This window comes from Odocoileus virginianus, unplaced genomic scaffold, assembly GCF_023699985.2.
Source record: "Odocoileus virginianus isolate 20LAN1187 ecotype Illinois unplaced genomic scaffold, Ovbor_1.2 Unplaced_Contig_15, whole genome shotgun sequence".
Taxonomy (NCBI): Eukaryota; Metazoa; Chordata; class Mammalia; order Artiodactyla; family Cervidae; genus Odocoileus; species Odocoileus virginianus.
In genome coordinates this window covers 792,588-812,109 of record NW_027224332.1, presented here as the reverse complement: position 1 = coordinate 812,109, position 19,522 = coordinate 792,588, and the positions used below count along the sequence as shown (strand labels likewise).

Genomic DNA, 19,522 nt, shown 5'->3' with positions numbered 1-19,522 from the left:
CCACCACTGGAATCATGAGGATTGTGGACTTTAACTTGTTATTAATAATGGGACAACTAGAACTCACCTCTCTTCTACGTTCATCTTCCTTCTTTTTCTTGACACCAAAACTATATGTGTGCCACGGTCACTGTGACTAGCTGGCATCGTGTCAAGAGCTCCTGTTTTCACTAGAGGATTGAATTTCTTCAGAAGCAGAGGAATTGCAGTTGGAACACTGCATGACTCTGCAAATGGAAGCAATGCTCTTTCACATCTGTTCAACTAATCCTGTCCATTCCATCTTTTAGCTAACTCAAAATCAACCCTTCCTCCTTGCCTCCTCTGCCTTGAGGTCAAAAATCTCCCTGAGACCACTGCAAAAATGGGCTGAGTCAGTTTCCCCTACAGTCAGGATTTCTGCCCCACCCTTCATATTATAGGGGAAATCCATCTTTGCCCAGCTTAATGTTAGTGTCACAGAGCCTTGAAATAACAATGTTCAAAGAAGAACTTAACCATTCCAAGCCTCTGCTGGGTGGGACTGCAACAGAGCCATGCCTTCTTATTTCTAGTCTGGTCTATACGTTTCTTACCAGTAGCTTTTTAAGTTTGTATGGCTCTGTTTATTCAACAAATGACTGTACTGATATCATACATGTATCAAGGTCAGCAGCAGAAGGAAAGCAAGTTAAATGAATAAACTCCAAGATCAAAATCATTCCAGTACCCTTTCATTACCTTAGTCAACACTGGTGTGACACATATTTTCTTTTTTTTCTCTCTTCTCCTCACTCTTTTTTTTTAAATGCACTGGTTTCTCATTGCAGTGGCTTCTCTTGTTGCAGAGCCCAGGCTCTAGGGCTTGCAGGCTTCAGTAGTTGTGGCTCCTGGGCTCTAGAGCACAGGTTCAGTAGTTGTGGTACATGGGTTTAGTTGCCCCATGGCATTGAGATCTTCCTGGACCAGGGATCAAATCCACTGCATTGGCAGGTGAACTCTTAACCACTGGACCACCAGGGAAGCCCTTTCTCTTCTCTTTTTTTGAGGATGGTGATCAAAGTGAAGTAGTTGAGGTACTTCTTGCTCAACTCATCCAGTTCTTTCTTCCTTCTGCTTCTTAACCACCATCTTCACAATTTTCAGAGGATGACTAAATGGGTTCCTGGACCCAATGCTGCAGTGGTTCACAGTTCTCTAGACACCAGCTTGGTGTCTTACAATTTAACTCAATTCTAAGTTGGCTCCATGGTAAAGAATCCACCTGCCAATGCAGGAGACTCAAGAGACATGGGTTTGATCCCTGGGTTGGGAAGATCCCCTGGAGGAGGAAATGGCAACCCACTCCAGTATTCTTGCCTGGAGAATCCTATGGACAGAGGAGCCTGACAGGCTACAGTCAGTGGGGTCGTAGAGTCAGACACAACTGAAGCAACAAAACACCAACACAACACTGTAAACCTGAAGACAGCACAGGTTAATTTCGCAGGTAAAAGACTTTATCCTAAAGACAGCCCCCATGCCTTCAGATGCCAATCACAAGCCCACATGATCACCTGTGCTTCTGACCAACCTGCTACAAACTAGAGGTTCTAAAGTCCCCCTTTCTTGGATTTCAGATGCTAGTTTTAAGTCCATATTGTTACCTGTTCCTCTGACCAACTGGCTATAAATCAGAGATTTCCACCACCCCCTTCTCAGGTTTGATTAATTTGCTAGAGCAGTTCACAAAACCAAGAGAAACTTTTTACTTACTGGATCACCAGTTTATTATAAAAAGATATAACCAGTAACAATCAGGTAGAATAGATGCTCAGGGCAAGGGACAGGGAAAGGATGCTGAGTGTCCATGCCCTCTCTGCCCACATCACTGTTCCAGCATCTCCACATATTCACCCATGCAGAAGCTCTCTGAATCCCTCCTCTTGGGTTTTTATGAGGGCTTCATTATAGGCTTAATTGATGAAAATCACTGGCCATTGATGACTGAACTCAATCTCTAGCTGCTCCTACCCACCTCCCTGGAGGTGGAGAGTGAAGGGTGAGGGTAGGACCAAAAGTGTTAATCCTTTAATCTCAGGGTTGATTCCCTCGGTAACAAGCCCCCATCCTTAGGTGCTTAAAAAAAAAAAAAATTAATACAAACCCAGGAGTGGTGGAAAGAAGCGTGTTCTGAATGACAAGGCATCTGTTTCACCTCTAAGGCACAGAAGCTGTTTTAAGAAGTGAGGACAAGAGAACAAATACTATAACAAAAGATGCTCCTATTGCTCTTACTGCTCAGGAAATTCCAAGGATTTTGAGAACTATGAGCCAGGAACTCAGGTTGAAGATCACATACATGTGAGAAATACATTTTGGTCATCTGAATGTGGCCAAATACATATTTCTCGTTAAGTCACAATATCTCAAGGGCTATTCACATGTTCTGCACATTTAAATCTCAGAATGCAACTGTGATACTGCACTTGATTTGTGCATGTTTGGAGAAGCTTCTTGGTTCTTCCTTCCTAATCATGAACTACCATTCTCATCACCCTTCCCTATAATTTCCCCACCAAAATACCTTCCACCACCATCAATAAATCAGTTGCACATATATATTTGTAAGCAGTCTTGAATTATTCTTTGGAACAAGGAAAAAGTATATGTTAATTTAGAATTCACATGGTCATTTGTCCCAGTTTGCCTAGGGCATTACCAGTTTATGCCTACTGTCCTGCATAATTTTTAAATAAGCTCCCCTTTTTACTCTAAAAAAAAGTCCCAGTTTGGAGGATAAACTATGTTTGCCCTATTTAAAAATACACCTTGCTTTCCCAGTAAAATGCTTTTTGGGTGACATGGTACTTTTGTCCACATCACTGCACAACAACTCTGCAAAGTCGGAAGGGAAATATTTTATCTCTGTTAATTAAATGAAGTAACCGAGGCTGACTTCAGGTAGCACAGTAGTGACTGTACGAGGTCACACATTCAGTGATAGAATCAGGATTCCTGCTGATTTCAAGTCCAATATTGTTCAGCGGTGGACCACTTTGTGCAAATATCTAAGTAAAGACAAACCTCTTTCTCTTGTTTAGTAACCTGCTTGCGCTTGGACCTAGAACAGTTTAGACAGGTCCATCCTTGCCCAGAGACTCTCTTTTTCACATCTGAAGCAAGCAAAGAGATGAAAAAAAGAATTATGGAAACATACAGAGGCTATTAGTGAATCCAGGGGCCAAATGACATAAATCTCTGATTTTACCAGGTGCAGTTAAATCAAGGTGTTGGAATTTTTTCCCCTAACCACATGACAATAGGAAGGAAAGAAAGGAGGGAGGATGGAGAAAATGAACAAGGAAGAGAAATGGACGGAAAGACAAAGACAATGAAGATCAACAGTGAATGCCTACAGTTACAAAAAGCAACAACATAAATGGGTTCCGCCCCAGTCTTACATTTCCCCCATAGTTACGTGCTAAATTTTTTTTTAACCCCAAACCAGTAAAATTCGACTTTCCTTGGGTAAGCGGCAAAGACAGATACAAAAGAGAAAAAACCCACGATCCTTCAAAGACAGGCATAGTGCTTTCAAGGTCTTCAGGGTGTGCTACAGATGCTGAATGCCGCGCCACACGGATAAATAAATGCACCCTATTCTAACCTCCCCACCGGCCGCCCCAAGAGAAGGTTACAGGACCCGCGGGGGTCCAAGCCTCCCTTCGCAATGACAGAAAGGGGTCCAGTGTCCGTCGGAAGCATGACTCCACGTCGCTGGCCAGTCTAGCGGGACCGCAGCAGAGGGGTGGACGCCTGCGGCTCTGTCCCGGCTAACCTGCAGGCAGTCGGCCTCGCGCTAGAGAAGCTGAAAGTGAGAGGGCAGCGGAGGACGAGCTCGGCTCCCGGGCGGGGGGGTGGGGGGCGCATGCGCAGCATCCGGACTGCCGCGGGCCGGAAGAGCAGAACAGCAGAGCCGCGGCGGCAGGCTCCAGACGCCGCGGTGGCCGCGGGGAGAGCGCGGGCCGGGGATGCGGCCCCTGGATGATACTGGGGCCGCCAAGCGGCAGGAGTCCGGGCTGCCGCTGATGGACATCCCGTCTCCGGGCTCCAGGCTGGAGCCGGCGGCTGCGGAGGTAGTGGAGACGCCCGGCCCCGGAGGGTACTGGCAGTGCCCTTCCTCGCCGTGCGGCTCGCGTGCCAAGCAGGGTGAGTGCGGGGCGCGGACCCTGGCGTGGGTCTCGCCTATGGGGGAACCAGGAGGGCGCCAGTGGGTGGGAGCCCCCGCAGCGGCAGGCGGGGGGCTGCGCATGGTGGACCGCGCCTCTCCTTCCCACCCTGCTGGAAGCTCCTGAACACCCTCGCGCTGTCACCTGCGGGCGGAGTGGGGGAGGCGGGCGGGGTGCGGGCTGGGAAGAAGAAGCCCCCTGCGTCCCAGTCGGCGGAAAGACCGGAGAAAGTTTCTGATTGCTTTGGAATCCATTTGGGATTCTGAAACTGTTCCTATAATTAAAGTGTTGCTGGCAGGATCGTGGAGTCCGATTGTCGTTCGGTGCGCCCTGCCGGAGGTTGGGGGTCAGCGAGAAAGGCCATCACGAAGCGGGCTGAGGTTGGGAGGAAGCTAACCAAGAACTGATATCAATGGTAAACGGTGTTCCTCGAAGAGGAAGTTGAAAAGCATCAAGTCTAGAAAAATGTTTGTCTCAGTCTTAAGACTCTTGGGAAAGCAAAGTTGAGTGGGACCACTGGTTCTTAACCTTTTTTGAGTTACAAGGAATTTTTAGCAACTGAGGCAAAACGAGACAGAAGCACAATCTTACATACATGGGTAAGAGGTTCACGGACCCACCTCCAAGACCAGGGACACTTTATTTTGTTCAATGTCTTCCTTCCACAAATGATGAAATTAAGGCCCCGGAAAGTAAGGGCTTTGGCAAGATTTTGTTTGATTGGCATGTTTGGAAAAGACACTCCACAGGTCTGGGCAGCACCAGGCATAGGATCCCAGTTTGCTACAGACCCAGCCCAGGGCCCTTTCTCCCAGCCTCAGGCACATTCCTCCTTCAACTTCACCACCCACTTGAAGCGGCTTCCTCCAAGAAAGAGAAACAGGCAGATCTCCTTTCAAGACAAAGTTACAGTCTGCACCACCTCATCCTCTAGGTCACCTCCCCTAGTGTGACCTGGGATTTCTATGCTGTTTAGCCAACCCCACTGTTCCCTATCTGTAAGAGTCACAAAGTTCACATACTTTATAGAGAGACAAACCCCAGGGAGATGGTTCTTGCTCCATTTTCATCCTAAATGCTAAGAGAAATGATCAGGCTTCTGATTATTTATTTAGGGGTTACCTTCAGCTGAGGGCTTCCCTGGTGGCTCAGAGGTTAAAACGTCTGCCTGCAATGTGGGAGACCTGGGTTCAACCCCTGGGTCAGGAAGATCCCCTGGAGAAGGAAATGGCAACCCACTCCAGTATTCTTGCCTGGAGAATCCCATGGACAGAGGAGCCTGGTGGGCTACAGTCCTCGGGGTCGCAGAATCGGACATGACTGAGCGACTTCACTTCACTTTCAGCTGAGTGGACCAGAGGTGCAGCTTTGAAGAGGTCAGATTCTTGTCTTAATATCCTAGGCCTGAATGTTCTGATGGACTGCTGAGTTAGTCCTTGCAAGCTTTTAAGTGATTTCCCTGTTTGTGAATCAAAGAGGAATATTTCAGGCAGAACGTGGCAAAACCTATGTAAGCAATTGCACCCAAGAATCTTGAGGGGGTCTTTTAATTTCAAAGAAAGTTGCTAATAATAAGACTTAGAAATACTTATTATAAGGTAACTAGGTAATAGTCCAAAAAAGGGAGTGCCACAGAAACACTTTAAACCTCTGTACTGTGGTCACTGAACTTTGTGACAGTATCATTTTAGCCTCTTAACCCAACTGCTTATCTCAAGAAAGTTCATTTTCAAGTTCAGGCTGAAACTTGTTACCCATTTTTCTTACATTCTTGGATAACCTTCACAGACAGCATATAGCTATCTAAGACATCTGTTTATTTTCATGAGGGACAGTGTGAGTCTTAGACTGAAGCAAGGAGAAGTTGTCTTAAGTCTGTGCCTCTCATTCTCCTGGAAGGAGTGAGTTCCTTAGGGTAGCAATGGCCCTGAAACCAGCAGAGCTTTTTACAGTGACCAAGATCCTGTTTCAGTGGGTCTAGGGTAGGGCTGAGATGGAAGTTTTAAAAGTTCCTAAGTTGATTCTAATTCCCAACTGGGTAGTGAATCACCAGTTTAAAGGAGAGGATAGAGAAACCGAGCAACTTTTCAGTTTTCTTTTGACTCAGGAAATTACACTGTTGCCACTTAAGTTGAATTATTTAGAGTTACCGGATTATTAGATATGCTTGCATGGAGTATGATCGTGGAAGCGTATATATAAGCAAATGCCTCTTTGGATTATTCTATTCTCATTCATTTCCTTTGACAGGACTAAAATTATTGTTCTGTAAGAGACTGAAGTTTGCCAGTCCTCAGCCTCAGAACAAATAATCAAGTTCAGCCAGACCTTGAAACGTAAAGTTTTAAAAGAGTTAAAATATCATAAGTTAAAATATTCCTTGAGAAAAATTTAAAAGTTTAGGTTGGAGAAGATCCTTGAAATACAGACCAAGATGTTTTTTGTCCTTGATCTTCCCATTCTGTTCTGTTCTGTCTGAGGGTGTAGGTTCTATGTAACGATTAGGTTTCTTCTAAGAAAAACTATTTTATTTGGACCTGAATTCTGAAATTTCAGAAGCTGACGTCTAAGGTTGACCACAACCAAGACATGTACTTTGTGGTGCTTAACCTTCTAAAGCTTCCTTCTCATGGACTGAGTGGGTATGTACAGTTTGGTTCCTGCAGTATCTGAGCACATAGATACAGACGAGAATGGAGGATTCTGGTACTTATAACAGATAACCTATTACATGGCGACTGCTAACTCCAGGTCATTCCCTTCAGCTGTACACCTTGAACAGGAAAAGGTGGAGGCCTCTGGCCAGAATGGCATCTTTTACTACAAAGGTCAGGCTGTAGTGTACGCCCAGGAGGATTGTGCATCATCATAGTTTGGTCCCACTTTGCAAATTGTTTATCACTGTGGGCAAAAGTATCTAGTTAACATGTGGATGTTGAAATGTATTAGCTGATGTTTGTGTTTATCAGAAAAGGGCATTAAGACAAACAAACATTGTACAATACTGGTTTATGGCTGAGTAACCCACTGTAAATTCCTAGATTGGAATTATAATCTTGCTTTACTACAAATTGCATGTGCCTACACATCCTTCACCTCTGCTATGCTCATAACTAACAAGGGCCGTACTGTATTTCCATCCTATTCTCTCCTTGGTTTTTTGTGTGTGAGTATTTAAAAAAACTATTCCTCAGTGTGTGGCCTATCTTTTAAGGAGTTCTCTGCTTACCCTTTTGCATTTTGCTCTCCTCTGAATGACCAGGATGAGACTGAAAGCACGCTCTACTCCTCTCTTAGACAGCTGTGTAAGACAGAGGCAGTGGCTGCTCCTATAGACCTTCATTAATGGACTGAATACTTGATGCCCTGGAGAGAACAGAAGTTTCCCGATTAAGATCAAGCCAAGAATTAGATGGTAGTTCTTTTTTAAAAAATTTTAAGCACTTTGGGGTCAGAGGGATAGATAACCTAGCTCCTGCCCTCAAAAAGTTGTGTTCTAAATGGAAGATAAGTTGTAAACCATGAAAACCTAAATATCTGCTTGCATGTGTGCTAAGTCGCTTCAGTCATGACTGACTCTTTGTGACCCTATGGACTGTAGCCCACAGACTCCTCTGTCCATGGGATTCTCCAGGCAAGAATACTGGAGTGGGTTGCCATGCCCTCCTCCAGAGATCTTCCTGACCCAGGGATCGAACCCTTGTCTCTTATGTCTCCTGCACTGGCAGGCAGATTCTTTACCACTAGCACCAGCTGTTCAAAATAACTAAACAGAGAGCCTTCTCAGTATGCTTTTGCCTGTGGTGTTAGACTATGCATCTTATATTATTTTAAAAAACCCGCCAGGCTTTCTCACATTATTTCCTTTAGCAAATTTTTATTCAGCGTCTTCCATGGGCCAGGCCTGAATAGCTCAGCTGAGTTCTCAGCCCTAGAGGAGCTCACAGGCTTGTGGGGGAAGCCAGATAATCAACAAGTAGCCACATCACACAGTTTGGACCTGTTTTCCAGAAAAGAACACGTTCTGTCTAAAGCTGAGTTCACCAAGTAGGTGATATAAAATGTCACTTGGAAGCATTTTTCTCTCGCCATCTTGATAAATATTTCTTAAAGATTTCTTTCACCATCTTGGCAAACTTGTACTTTTTTTTGACTTACGAGTGAGGGAAGAGTCTTCAGTGAGCCAAAGAAATCCATTTTATAGCGTGAACTGCAGTTTAAAAATGTAGGCTTAAGTTGTTGCCCTTTGCCTGTGTTCTCTATTCTTGGTGGGGAAAATGGTTCAGGTCCAGAGAATGGATATTAATCAGGAGGTAATATTTGTATTCTGTTAGTCATCAGTGTCATTCCATTTTTCTCAGTATCTAAGTAAAAGTGATAAAACATGGAAGCAAGGACTAACCAGAATTTAATCTTTTTCAGAAGCTGAGAAGAAAGCACCCTGTCCTGGACTTGGCTTGTTTTACACATTATTGTCTGCGTTCCTTTTCTCAGTGGGCTCCTTATTTGTTAAAAAAGTGCAAGACATCCATGCTGTAGAAATTAGTGCATTCCGATGTGTGTTCCAAATGCTAATCATCATCCCTTGCTTAATATACAGAAAGTAAGTATTTCTTACGTGCCAAGTAGAAGGTATTAATAAATGTTTGTAAATCTTTTGACCTGCTTAAATCATCTACTTTCCAGCATCTGCTTTATCCCTCTCATAGATTTACCAATCCTCATACCCTTTGGCTCAGATTAATGAAAAGTCACAAGGATCCACCCATAGAAGTTGCTCTCATAAGCACAAACCACATGCCCAACAAAGGAGGGGAAAGAGTTCAGTTATTCACCAGCCCCTATTTTGAGAACAACGCTTTCCTTGTACAATTCCCCCCATCTTGTACCACCCTCCCTCTTTCCTTTGGCATAACAAGTATTTGGAAGAGAAAAGTAAACAAGAGGAAATAGTAGTGTCTCCTGGTGTCAGAGGTTTCTTTAAGTATAACAGGCTGTTCTCCGACCAGGGCAGACAGAAAGGTACAGTAATAAAATTTCAATCTTCCCACTAGGGTGCTGTGGGAAAGATGTAAGGAGATCTTAAGAAAGGCCTTTTGTAAAAAAAATTTAAATAATTACTTTATTGTCAAACAATGCTGACCATCATCTGAGCCTTCAGCCAGTCCAAGTCTTCACTGGTGAAGGGTCTTCCTTCATGTTGATGACTGCTGACTGCGCGGGGTGGTGGTTGCTGAAGGTTAAGGTGACTGTGGCAATTTCTTAAAATAAGACAGCAGTGAAGTTTGCCACATCAGCTGACTCTCTGAGAAAGGCCCTTTTAACTCCTTTCTTGTTCAGTGTCCTCATCTGCAAACTGGAGGGAATGATACACTTTGTCCTCTACCCTATATGAAAACTGTATTCACCATCCTTACTGTCTTCTCCCCGGCCAGCCTCTCTTCCTCTTGCACGTGGACCCCATCCCCACACCCTCCCCAGGTCAAAATTATGCCTCCCCCGCACTGTTATAACCTCTACACACCCCTGTGTATTTAGACACCTGTGAGGAGGGACTGTTGGGTTCCTGGTGGCAGTTTGGCTCTTTGTCTCTTTGGGTAAAGATGTTTTGACTCCAAATGAAAAGCTTCAGTCACTTGCTACCAAAGTCTCCTTGTATCTATAACTCAGCACAGATTTCCTTAGAATTGTTTCACTCCTTATCCCAAGCTTTTGGTGAAAAAGGTGAAAATACAGGAAGAGCAAAAATATTGTCAGAAATTCCTGTGTAGGTGTGGACAAGTCACAGTATTTTAGGAAAGGATGGTGGGTAAGACTTAAGAAATGTTGAAGAGTGCCAACAGACCATTGATGTGAACACAGTCATTCTCTCCATTTTGGAATAAAAGTACTGGCAGTAAGGCACTTAGAAAAATTTTCTTACATTGTTGGCACTAATCTGTTTTGACCCATTTTACGTTTCACTATCATGGAAAAAACTCAGCTTCTCAAAGTATGGACCAAAGGTGACCACACTTTCATTTCTAACTTCAGAGACCCAGGGGTCCCTATATCAAGCCTAGATGCTGTTCTAAAAAGGTCAGCTTTGTAACAGACCAGTGAGCCTCACCTAGGCAGGAACTTACACAGTGCCCTGCCTTGTAAATATTTAATTAAAAAGCATTTGAACAGCAATTACTATACTTATCCAGATGCTACAGTTTCTTTTCCAGTGTATTTTAACTCATTTCCTAAGGAGAACAGTGAAAAGTTGTCTCATACTCAGTGGCTAAAATAAACTTTAGCATTGCTTCAACTTTAACAGAAGAAACTCATTAAGACTGAAAATGCACACTTGCATTCCCAAGTTTTCTTATATAGGGCAGCTAAATAATGAAATTGTACCTATTATAAAAATAACACTTTTTCATTATAGAAAGTTTAGAGAAAATAAATATAAAGAAGAGAAATTACCTATGAGTCTGCCTGTATAAGGTATAACCACAATGAACATTTCAGTATATTTTCCTTTTGTCTTTTTTTTTTTACAAGCATATATCAATACATAGGGAAAATACTATCTCTATTTGCTGAATTATAATTATACTATTTATGTCTTATTTTTGCTTGTACTGTGAACACTTTAATGTCATTAGTTATACTTAGGAAACACTTTGTAAAAGGTATAATAGTTGTAGACATAATTAATTTACCATTTCCTATTTTTGAAAGTTAAGACTTTTAAGATAATGTTTAAGAATGTAATTTGAAAACAAATGCCAAGTCCATTTAATATGCATTCGTTCCTTTGAATTTACAGAACTGGGTTTATAGGCCCCAAAGGTCAACGAATCTACCTGCTCCTCAGAGGAGTCCTTGGTTCTAACGCCATGATCCTTTTGTACTATGCCTACCAGCTGACGTCTCTCGCAGATGCCACGGTTATCTCCTTTAGCTGCCCGGTGTTCACCTCTATAATTGCTTGCATATTTCTCAAGGAAAAATACAGCCCCTGGGACGCCCTCTTCACTGCCTTCACCATCACTGGAGTAATACTGATCGTGAGGCCACCATTTTTGTTCGGTTCCGAAGTCGCGGAGACGGATAAAGACTATTCAGTTCACGTGAAGGGCGCATTGGTGGCCCTTGCGCATGCTGTGTTTGCTGCCATGACTCTGGTTATCCTCAGAAAAATAGGGACATCTGTGGACTACATGTTGAGCATTTGGTATTATGTCATCATTGGCCTCATCGAGTGCGTCATTGTCCTTTCTATTTTAGGAGAATGGCGTCTTCCACACTGTGGGTTGGACAGGCTGTTTCTCATACTAATTGGGATGTTTGGTTTGGGAGGTCAGATGTTTCTGGCAAAAGCCCTTCAGATAGAAAAGGCAGGGCCGGTAGCATTAATGAAGACCATGGATGTGGTCTTTGCTTTTATCTTTCAGATTATTTTCTTTAATGACATGCCGTCATGGTGGACAGTGGGTGGCTCCCTATGCGTAATAGCCAGTAGCACTGGAGCAGCCATTCGTAAATGGTGCCATAGTACCAAATAAAGCATCACTGCCAAAATGTGTATTTTTTTTAAAGTACACCGTCACCCAGTTCAGACACACAGTGGACACACACACACCTGGAAAATCTGCATTTACTTCATTGATTATATTTAATACATTTCATAAAGTATCATCTTTAGTTGAGAATAAGCCAGTCAGTTGGGTGTAGCAGTGATTTATTTAGTCAATTATTTTTTGGTTTTGGATTTTTGTTGTTGTTGGGGTGGCATTGGTAGGTGTTGGTAAGAGGATAGATCATTCTTTGAAGAAAAACTGCACAATTTTTGACTCTAAGTATAAATATATGTAATTTTTAGAAGTGTATTTTTGGTACTGATGGGATATAGATGGGAGGAAATTTTAGATTCTCTTTCAGCAGTGTAGAGGCTGAAAAACTTACTGATAATAATGCTGCTATATAGTTAGTGTTATGCTGAGAATTCATTTGAAATGTAATCCCATTTAGGAGGCCAAAGCTGAAACTTGGAGTAGGTGCCTACTTAATGATATTAATAAAACAAATGAATTAGCCTTATTTTCAAGGCTTTTATAGACAATTGTCATTCTTTTAACCCGTATTTGTGCCTTTTCACTTTAATGCTAAAACTTTTATGCATGAACTTAAAAAAAAGAAAATCTTTCCATCACCACATCTGGCTAATAGTTTTCTGTTTTAGTGGCATTAGCAACTGTAGCTACATTCTGTAATTCTAATTGTCCTCTTTTTTTTTTTTGAAACACCCCTAAATTTTTCTTAACCTTCTAAGATTTTAGGTGTTTAAAAATCATAAGAAAGAAATCTTGGCATAAGCAGTATGCACATTTCCATTCTGAAGTGTTTTCCCCATAATAGAAATGTGATTTTCTATAAATTTTATTTGAATTTATGGTGTGATGCCAAATAAAATTTTCTCAGGGTTTTATTCACTTTAACCATAAGAAACTGATGAGATTTTACCTTTTCAACTTACAAAAATCATAGTTCCTTATGGTTCACCCTATTAAGATACCTCTCTTACCTTCTAAACCAAATACTTAAGGGACTTTGGAGTATATTTTTTAAATTACTTTTTAAAATACAGTAATCCTAGTAAACTTATTTTTGTAGTCTTTTTCCCTTATGGGATTTTATATAATAATGCTTCATGTTATATATTAAATGTAAAGACCTGTGAATCCACAATTGATTTTTGTAATTTCTTGAAAAAAAAGAATCACTGTTAAATTCTAGTGTATCAGTATGATCTTAAGTGTCAGTGCTGAACCATGATACTAACCTCATGAGTTCAAACAACACATTTTTATATCTGGAATTTTCTTCAGGCCAGTACTCTGTAGTTAAAGAGAGAATGTAATATTTAGGAGAACTTGAGAGGTTAATCAGGAAATAGAGAGTACATACTAATGGCTCTTTGTCACAGTGAACCCTTTATTGGTAGGGCTTCAGCTCTTAACTGTATCAGACCTAGCATCTGTGATTTTAAGCCTACAGATTTGAACGCTTATAGGCTCTTTCCCATTGTTTCATCACAAATCTGCCAAAGTAAGAAAGAACTTGGCTTCCAAGGTTTATGCCTTGGTGAGAAACGATCCTTTCCAGTAGTTCCCAGAGGAAATTTTTGGCTTGCTGATCTTCCCAAGTGCTTCCCACCAGACAAATCCTAAATGAAGTCTATTTAGGAGAGTCACACTATTATTATAACTTTAGCCTACTCTGCAGTATTCAAGTTTAGAGTTGCAGAACCATCATTTTGCAGCTATGTTAGATAATTATAGACTTGGAGCTTCCTAGGGCTCAAAGGTTAGAGATCCTCTTGTAGGAGATATACTCCATGGTTAGGGATGCTAGGGAGGGGACCTACCTAAGATGGGTTTCCATGGTCTTATTTATCCCTCCTTTAGTTCCAAGGTAAAGTATGGAAAGTAAACCACTGCTTGAGATATCTAAGGTTAATTAACTCTCAGGGATGCCTCTCCTGGTTCTCTACCTTGCACAATAAAAGAACCAAATGGGACCTTGGAAGTTACATCCCTCTGGGCCTGTACATTTCAACAAAGTGGTTTAAGTACTTGAATGTCACAACATATGACCAAAGTTGGAGAAAATGTTTCTTCTCCTGACTTTTACAGGGTGTGATTCTTAAAAGCTTTTATAATGTCCAAGTTATATACAAGGATGTGTATTGTAACAATTGTGGGTGTGTATATTTTGCAAAGACTTCAGTTCCTATATCTTGAAAAGGAAACTATTTTCATAAACTGCTTCTATTTTATAATTACTAATAAAATTAATATGAAAGAAAAACTATATTTTGGTTTTAATGATTGTAGCATATGCTTAGTTAATATAACTTGTTTCTTTTTTTAATCCATGTGCATCAAAATGTATTTATTAAAGAGACTGACCTCTAGCCAGTTGTGATATAGTCTTAAGTTTCAAACTGTTTATCTCTCTGATACTGTCACATCAAATCTAATGTCTCAAAAATAATCTTATGTTCCAGTGAGGCCTTCATTGTTCTAGTTCCTCAGATGTTGAAGCAGTTTCTGTTCCAATAGCTAATCTGTTTGTTACTAAGTCTTAGAGGGTCTTGTCTTCTTAGTGTCTCATGAATTCTTCATCCTTTGCACTGCTGCTGTCTTAGTCCAAGACTTATCCCCTCACACCTGAATTACCACAACAGTTATCTTGGATCTCTAGATCCAAGACTTCTAGACTCTTTGTTCCACTCAGATTCTTGTTCTACTGCCAGCTTAATCTGCCTAAGGCCCTGCTTTCATTGTTACTCTAGTTTGCATGAAGGCATAACAATGCTTTCTTATACACCACATCACATTCAAATTATTCATCTGATCCTATTCCTACTTCTCCAGCTTGATTTCCCACGTCCCAAGACAAATTCCATACTCGTGTCAGTCTCCCCACCAACTCCCACACTTGCCAAGAGATTCCTTCCTCTGTGTTTTGCGTGCTTCCTTTGCCTTCTAAAGCCTTTTAGCGTCCAATGGCTCACCTGAGCCATTGTTTCTTCCACTGTCTCCAGCTTCTCCCACTCATACTCGTCCATCTTGGAAGAGTGGATAAAGCACTGGATTAGCCATCTGAAGATCTGGGGGTGGTGTGATCCCTTTCCATCTAGGCCCTTCCAGTTAGTGTCCTTGAGCCTGTTTTCCTCATTTGCTTCAATTATTAAGTCCAAAAATATTACCTGCTCCAACTGATGTTACAAATAAGTGTCATAGAAGACTTGTAGACCACAAAGGAGGATAAAAACACTTAAGTACTGAACTGTGGTTACTATAGCAGAGTTAAGTATTCACTTCCTATTCAAAATGATGCCTAGCCCTAGGTCCTTCCCCCCTGAGCAGCCTCACCAGGAATGGTATGAACAGTCTTCTTGCTCACAAACCTTATTTGGCCCTCTCTTGCTGGCACAGAATTCTACTGTTGGAGAGCTCTGATTTCCTGGGTGACATGCCCAGGAAGGGGTGCCAAGGGTCACCAGCCTTTTAATCTTATCCATAGGTGTTTTCACCTTTCCAGTTCTGGCTTTAGCTCTGTGAATATTGCACTTGGCTTTGACTGGGGCTGGGGAGGGCGTTGGTGAGCCTGATTCTCTGTGTGTTTCACATGTAGTATTCATCAAACACAGCATAGCTCTTCTAGCCTCTTATCTTTTCACCCAGTAGGCATAATTAGTCTACTGAGGGTAATTTAGTGGGAAGAGAGCCAGACCTCTTTGATAACATGCTGGCCTCCAGTGTAGGTGTATGGCACCATGGTCAGGACTGGACGTGAGGATTTGGTAATTACAGTGTAGGCTGGTCAGCCTGAGCACTACTCTAAGCACACTGTTATATGATCCCTTTGGTTCCTTATATAAAACCTAATACTGCTACCGTATTCACTTAAGAGTTCTGCAAGACGCCCATCAGGGACCCTCTGGGATCCATAAAGACCATTCAAGTTTTAGCCTATTTGAACACCAGGCCTGGAAAACCAGTTCATAGAGAGCCCATGGACCTTGGCACTGCCCATCATTTCCTGGAAATTGGAGGATTTATGGCAGGCGGGTAAGGAGCAGACATATTTGGTGTCAAGGTAAGGCAGAAAATGTTATATCATAGAAGTCCAGTCCACAAGAAAATGTTCCAATGGGTTCCACTAGGTACTACGCTAGCTGTCATCTATTGAGCCAGATTTGCAACAATATGAAACATGCTATTTTTATCACTAAAAATATAGTTACTTTTCATAAGAATGTTGTTGTTGTTTAATCACTAAGTCACGTCCAAGTCTTTTGCAACCCCATGGACTGTAGCCCGCCAGGCTCTGCTGTTCATGGAATTTCCCAGGCAAAAATACTGGAGTAGGTTGCCATTTCTTTCTCCAGGGGATCTTCCCAACCCAGGGACTGAACCTACATCTCCTGCATTGGCAGATGGATTCTTTACCACTGAGCCATCAGGGAAGCAAGAAAGTTATTTATATTAACATACAATGGAATTATTTTAAGTAAATAAATTCAAACATTTTAGCTTTGCTTTTAAATATTATTATATATATATATATATATATATGTATGTATGTATATATATTTATCTCCCACATAAACCTGAAGCTCTTTGGAGTCCTCAGAAATGTTTAAGAGAGTAAAGGGGTGCAGCACCAAAAATTTTTTGGCCCATGGTCATTGGTAGTGGTGGTGGTGGCTTAATTGCTAAATCCTGGTCAATGCTTTGGACCCCACGGACTGTAGCCCACCAGGCTTCTCTGTCCAAGGGATTTTCCAAGCAAGAACACTGGAGTGAGTTGTCATTTCCTTCTCCAGGGGATCTTCCTGACCCAGGGATCTAACCCCCACGGATATTGCAGGTAGATTCTTTACTGACTGAGCACTAGCACCATTAGCAAACTGTCTCTGTTACTTCCTGTATATGTACTTTGGCTTCTTTGTATGTGCACTTTAGAAAAGTCCGAAGACTTTGATACTCTGTGGCGTAGTACTTGCATCCATGCAACTTCTAGAAAGGGCAATTTGACAACATCAATTAATTTACAGATGCATGTTATTTCTTCACCCAGAAATTCCATTTCAGGAATTTGAATTACATATACTTATAATTACAGGAATTGCAGATATACTTTCTTACTGTAAAATGACATATGCAAGATTATTTATTACAACATTAAAGTGGTGGCTCAGACGGTAAAGCATCTGTCTGCAATGCTGGAGACCTGGGTTCAATCCTGGGTCGGGAAGATCCCCTGGAGAAGGAAATGGCAACCCACTCCAGTACTCTTGCCTGGAAAATCCCATGGACAGAGGAGCCTGGTAGGCTATAGTCCATAGGGTCGCAAAAGAGTCAGACAAGACTGAGCGACTTTACTATTACAACATTACTTAAAAGCAAAAAACAGAACTAGCCTGAATGTTTCTCAATAGGGTACTGGTTAAATAAGCAATGGTACATACACAAAATAAAATGCCATTGAAAATAAATTAAGGGAGAGCAAGGGAGCTTTACATGCATAGATGCTAGATGTGGGATAATTTTCAAGATTAAGTGAAAAGGCAAGATTCAGATAGTAGTAGAGTATGAGAGCAATTGTATAAAAAGAAGGTAAATAATATTTCAGGAAGAGATACACAAATTTGGTAACACTGGTTGCCTTTAGGGAGAAGAAACTGGTGGCTGAAGAACAGGGTGGAAATGAGACTTTTCATTGCATCTCCTTTTATACCTTTTGAATTTTGAGCTATGTGAATATATAATGTAGTACACAAATAAAATAGAAAATAAAGCTGGTAGAACAAAACCAAAAAGATGACATGACATAAAGGACAGGAGAATAGAAAGGAGGGAATGATAAAAATAGAGATATACATATATGCATGCATATATGCATGCATGCATACATTTGTAGAGAAACGTTTACTGTTTTAATCTGATTTATCACCTGGTCATTATTACTGACTTCCTTTTGCTTTCTCCTCTTTTCCTTATCTAGCTTGCAAGCTAGACTTTAATTTCCACATGTTCCACAACTGAAGAAAATACAAAAGGAAAATCTGAATTTCCCTTAGATTCAAAAAAACACTGTCCAGCCCAGAGCCAAATATCTGCCTTTCCACAGCACCAAAATTATTTTTACATGGAAAGGAAACTAGTATTTATTAAACATGTCCCATCCAGGCCAAGAGCTTCTTGATCTTTGCCTCATTCAATCCTTGCCAACTCTGGGAGATGGGTTGGTTGGGAAATTAGGGTTCAAAGAGGTTGAAGGGGATCACCTACTAGTAAACTCCAGTGCTCTCACTAGTAAATGATGGAACTGAGTCACTGCCCTAGGTCAGCCTGATCCCAAAGCCTTGACCTTTCCAATCCCCACATTACCTAACTAGCTGGGGCAGAACCAGGACAGAAACACTGTGGTGTTTACCACCACAGTGAAAGGACTACTTCTTGACTTTGGGATTTGGAGGTATATATACCCTTCTCCTACCTCCTCTTCTCTGACATAGCAAGAGCCAGATGTGAGAGTATAGAAGGTGGTGACAACACTGCATATATTTTAGTTTTGTTTCTTTCAACCCATTAATCAATAGTTATTGAGCAGTAGCCATATACAATCACAAAACAAGGAAACATCAAATGTTGCTAAGCCCTCAAAATGGTCAAGATGACATGCAAACATGACATATATACATACTGTGTAATCAGTGCACCTGGGCTATAGCAAGATACTGCCCAAGGACCTGGAAATGCGGTAGCCTCCCAAGGTCTCAAAGCAGGGAAGAACAGAGCTGAACCTCGGGCCAGCCACGTTTAGCTGTAACTTCCCTAGAGATACTCAGAACATTTTTTAGGGTGTAACATACCAATCAGAAGGGCTGACCAGCGTCAGAAACAGGAAAGGAAGGTTGCTGTGGCAGGCATGTTCACATAGTAGAGATGGGACACACCATCTTGGTGTGTCCCAGTTTTTCTCCCTAAAGTACCCCTAATAGCTGACAAGAGTCTGGAGGCATAGCTATAATCACAGCAACAATAACCATTACCCTTTATTTTGTCTTTCATGTGTAAGCTTCTGTCCTGCTTTTTTTAAGAAATTTATTTATTTGGCTCTGTTGGGGCTTAGCCACAGCATGTGGGGTCTTTAGTTGTTGCATGGGATCGCTGAGTTGCAGCATATGGGATCTAGTTCCCTGACCAGGGATCAAACCTGGGCCCCTGCACTGGGAGCACAGAATCTTAGCCACTGGACCACCAGGGAAGTCCCCTAACTGGCTGATTGAGTCTTGCAACTCTGTGGGGAAGGCTATTTATTGTCATCACTTAATTGTTGAGGAAACAGAAGCTAGGAAAAGTTAAACGACTTGCCCAAGGGCATGTAGCTAATAAGTGGCAGAGCCTGGGTCTTAAAACCCTCCTCTGTCAAACCCCAACCCTCTGTTCTTGACTCTGCTACTCTACTGCTCACCCTAAGACTGAAGCTGCCCATCTCAAGCTCAAAAGTTCTTTGAGGCTTCATGCTTTTTAAAAAATTTATGCAATTTTTGGCATCTTAATTAATAATATACCTGAGTGTTTTGGTATAAGGATATTATTTTAAATTACCAATTTGGTCATTTAACTTTTTATTGCCCAAATCTTTGGTTATGAAGATGGGACCTCTATTACAGTATTGCTGTCCTTCTAAGAAGAGGAAGAACCATAGCCCCCTCTCTCTACCATGTAGGGATACAGCAAGAAGGCAGCTGTCTACAGACCAGGAAGAAGGTCCTCTGT

General features: G+C 41.7%; 1 protein-coding gene across 1 annotated transcript; it reads left to right on the top strand.

The window, feature by feature from the left end:
- The first annotated feature begins 3,915 nt into the window (after positions 1 to 3,915).
- SLC35G1 (solute carrier family 35 member G1) lies at positions 3,916 to 14,033 on the top strand. Its single transcript, XM_020876172.2, has 3 exons — positions 3,916 to 4,170; positions 8,613 to 8,793; positions 10,990 to 14,033. The coding sequence occupies exons 1-3, from the start codon at positions 3,993 to 3,995 to the stop codon at positions 11,726 to 11,728; spliced, it is 1,098 nt and encodes a 365-aa protein (XP_020731831.2). The 5' UTR covers positions 3,916 to 3,992; the 3' UTR covers positions 11,729 to 14,033.
- Positions 14,034 to 19,522: the final 5,489 nt, after the last annotated feature.

Coding starts and splice junctions, on each gene's coding strand:
- SLC35G1 (XM_020876172.2), top strand. CDS start 3,993: ATGCGGCCCCTGGATGATACTGGGGCCGCCAAGCGGCAGGAGTCCGGG. Junction 4,171..8,612: donor CGGCTCGCGTGCCAAGCAGG/GTGAGTGCGGGG, acceptor AATCTTTTTCAG/AAGCTGAGAAGAAAGCACCC. Junction 8,794..10,989: donor CCTTGCTTAATATACAGAAA/GTAAGTATTTCT, acceptor TTGAATTTACAG/AACTGGGTTTATAGGCCCCA.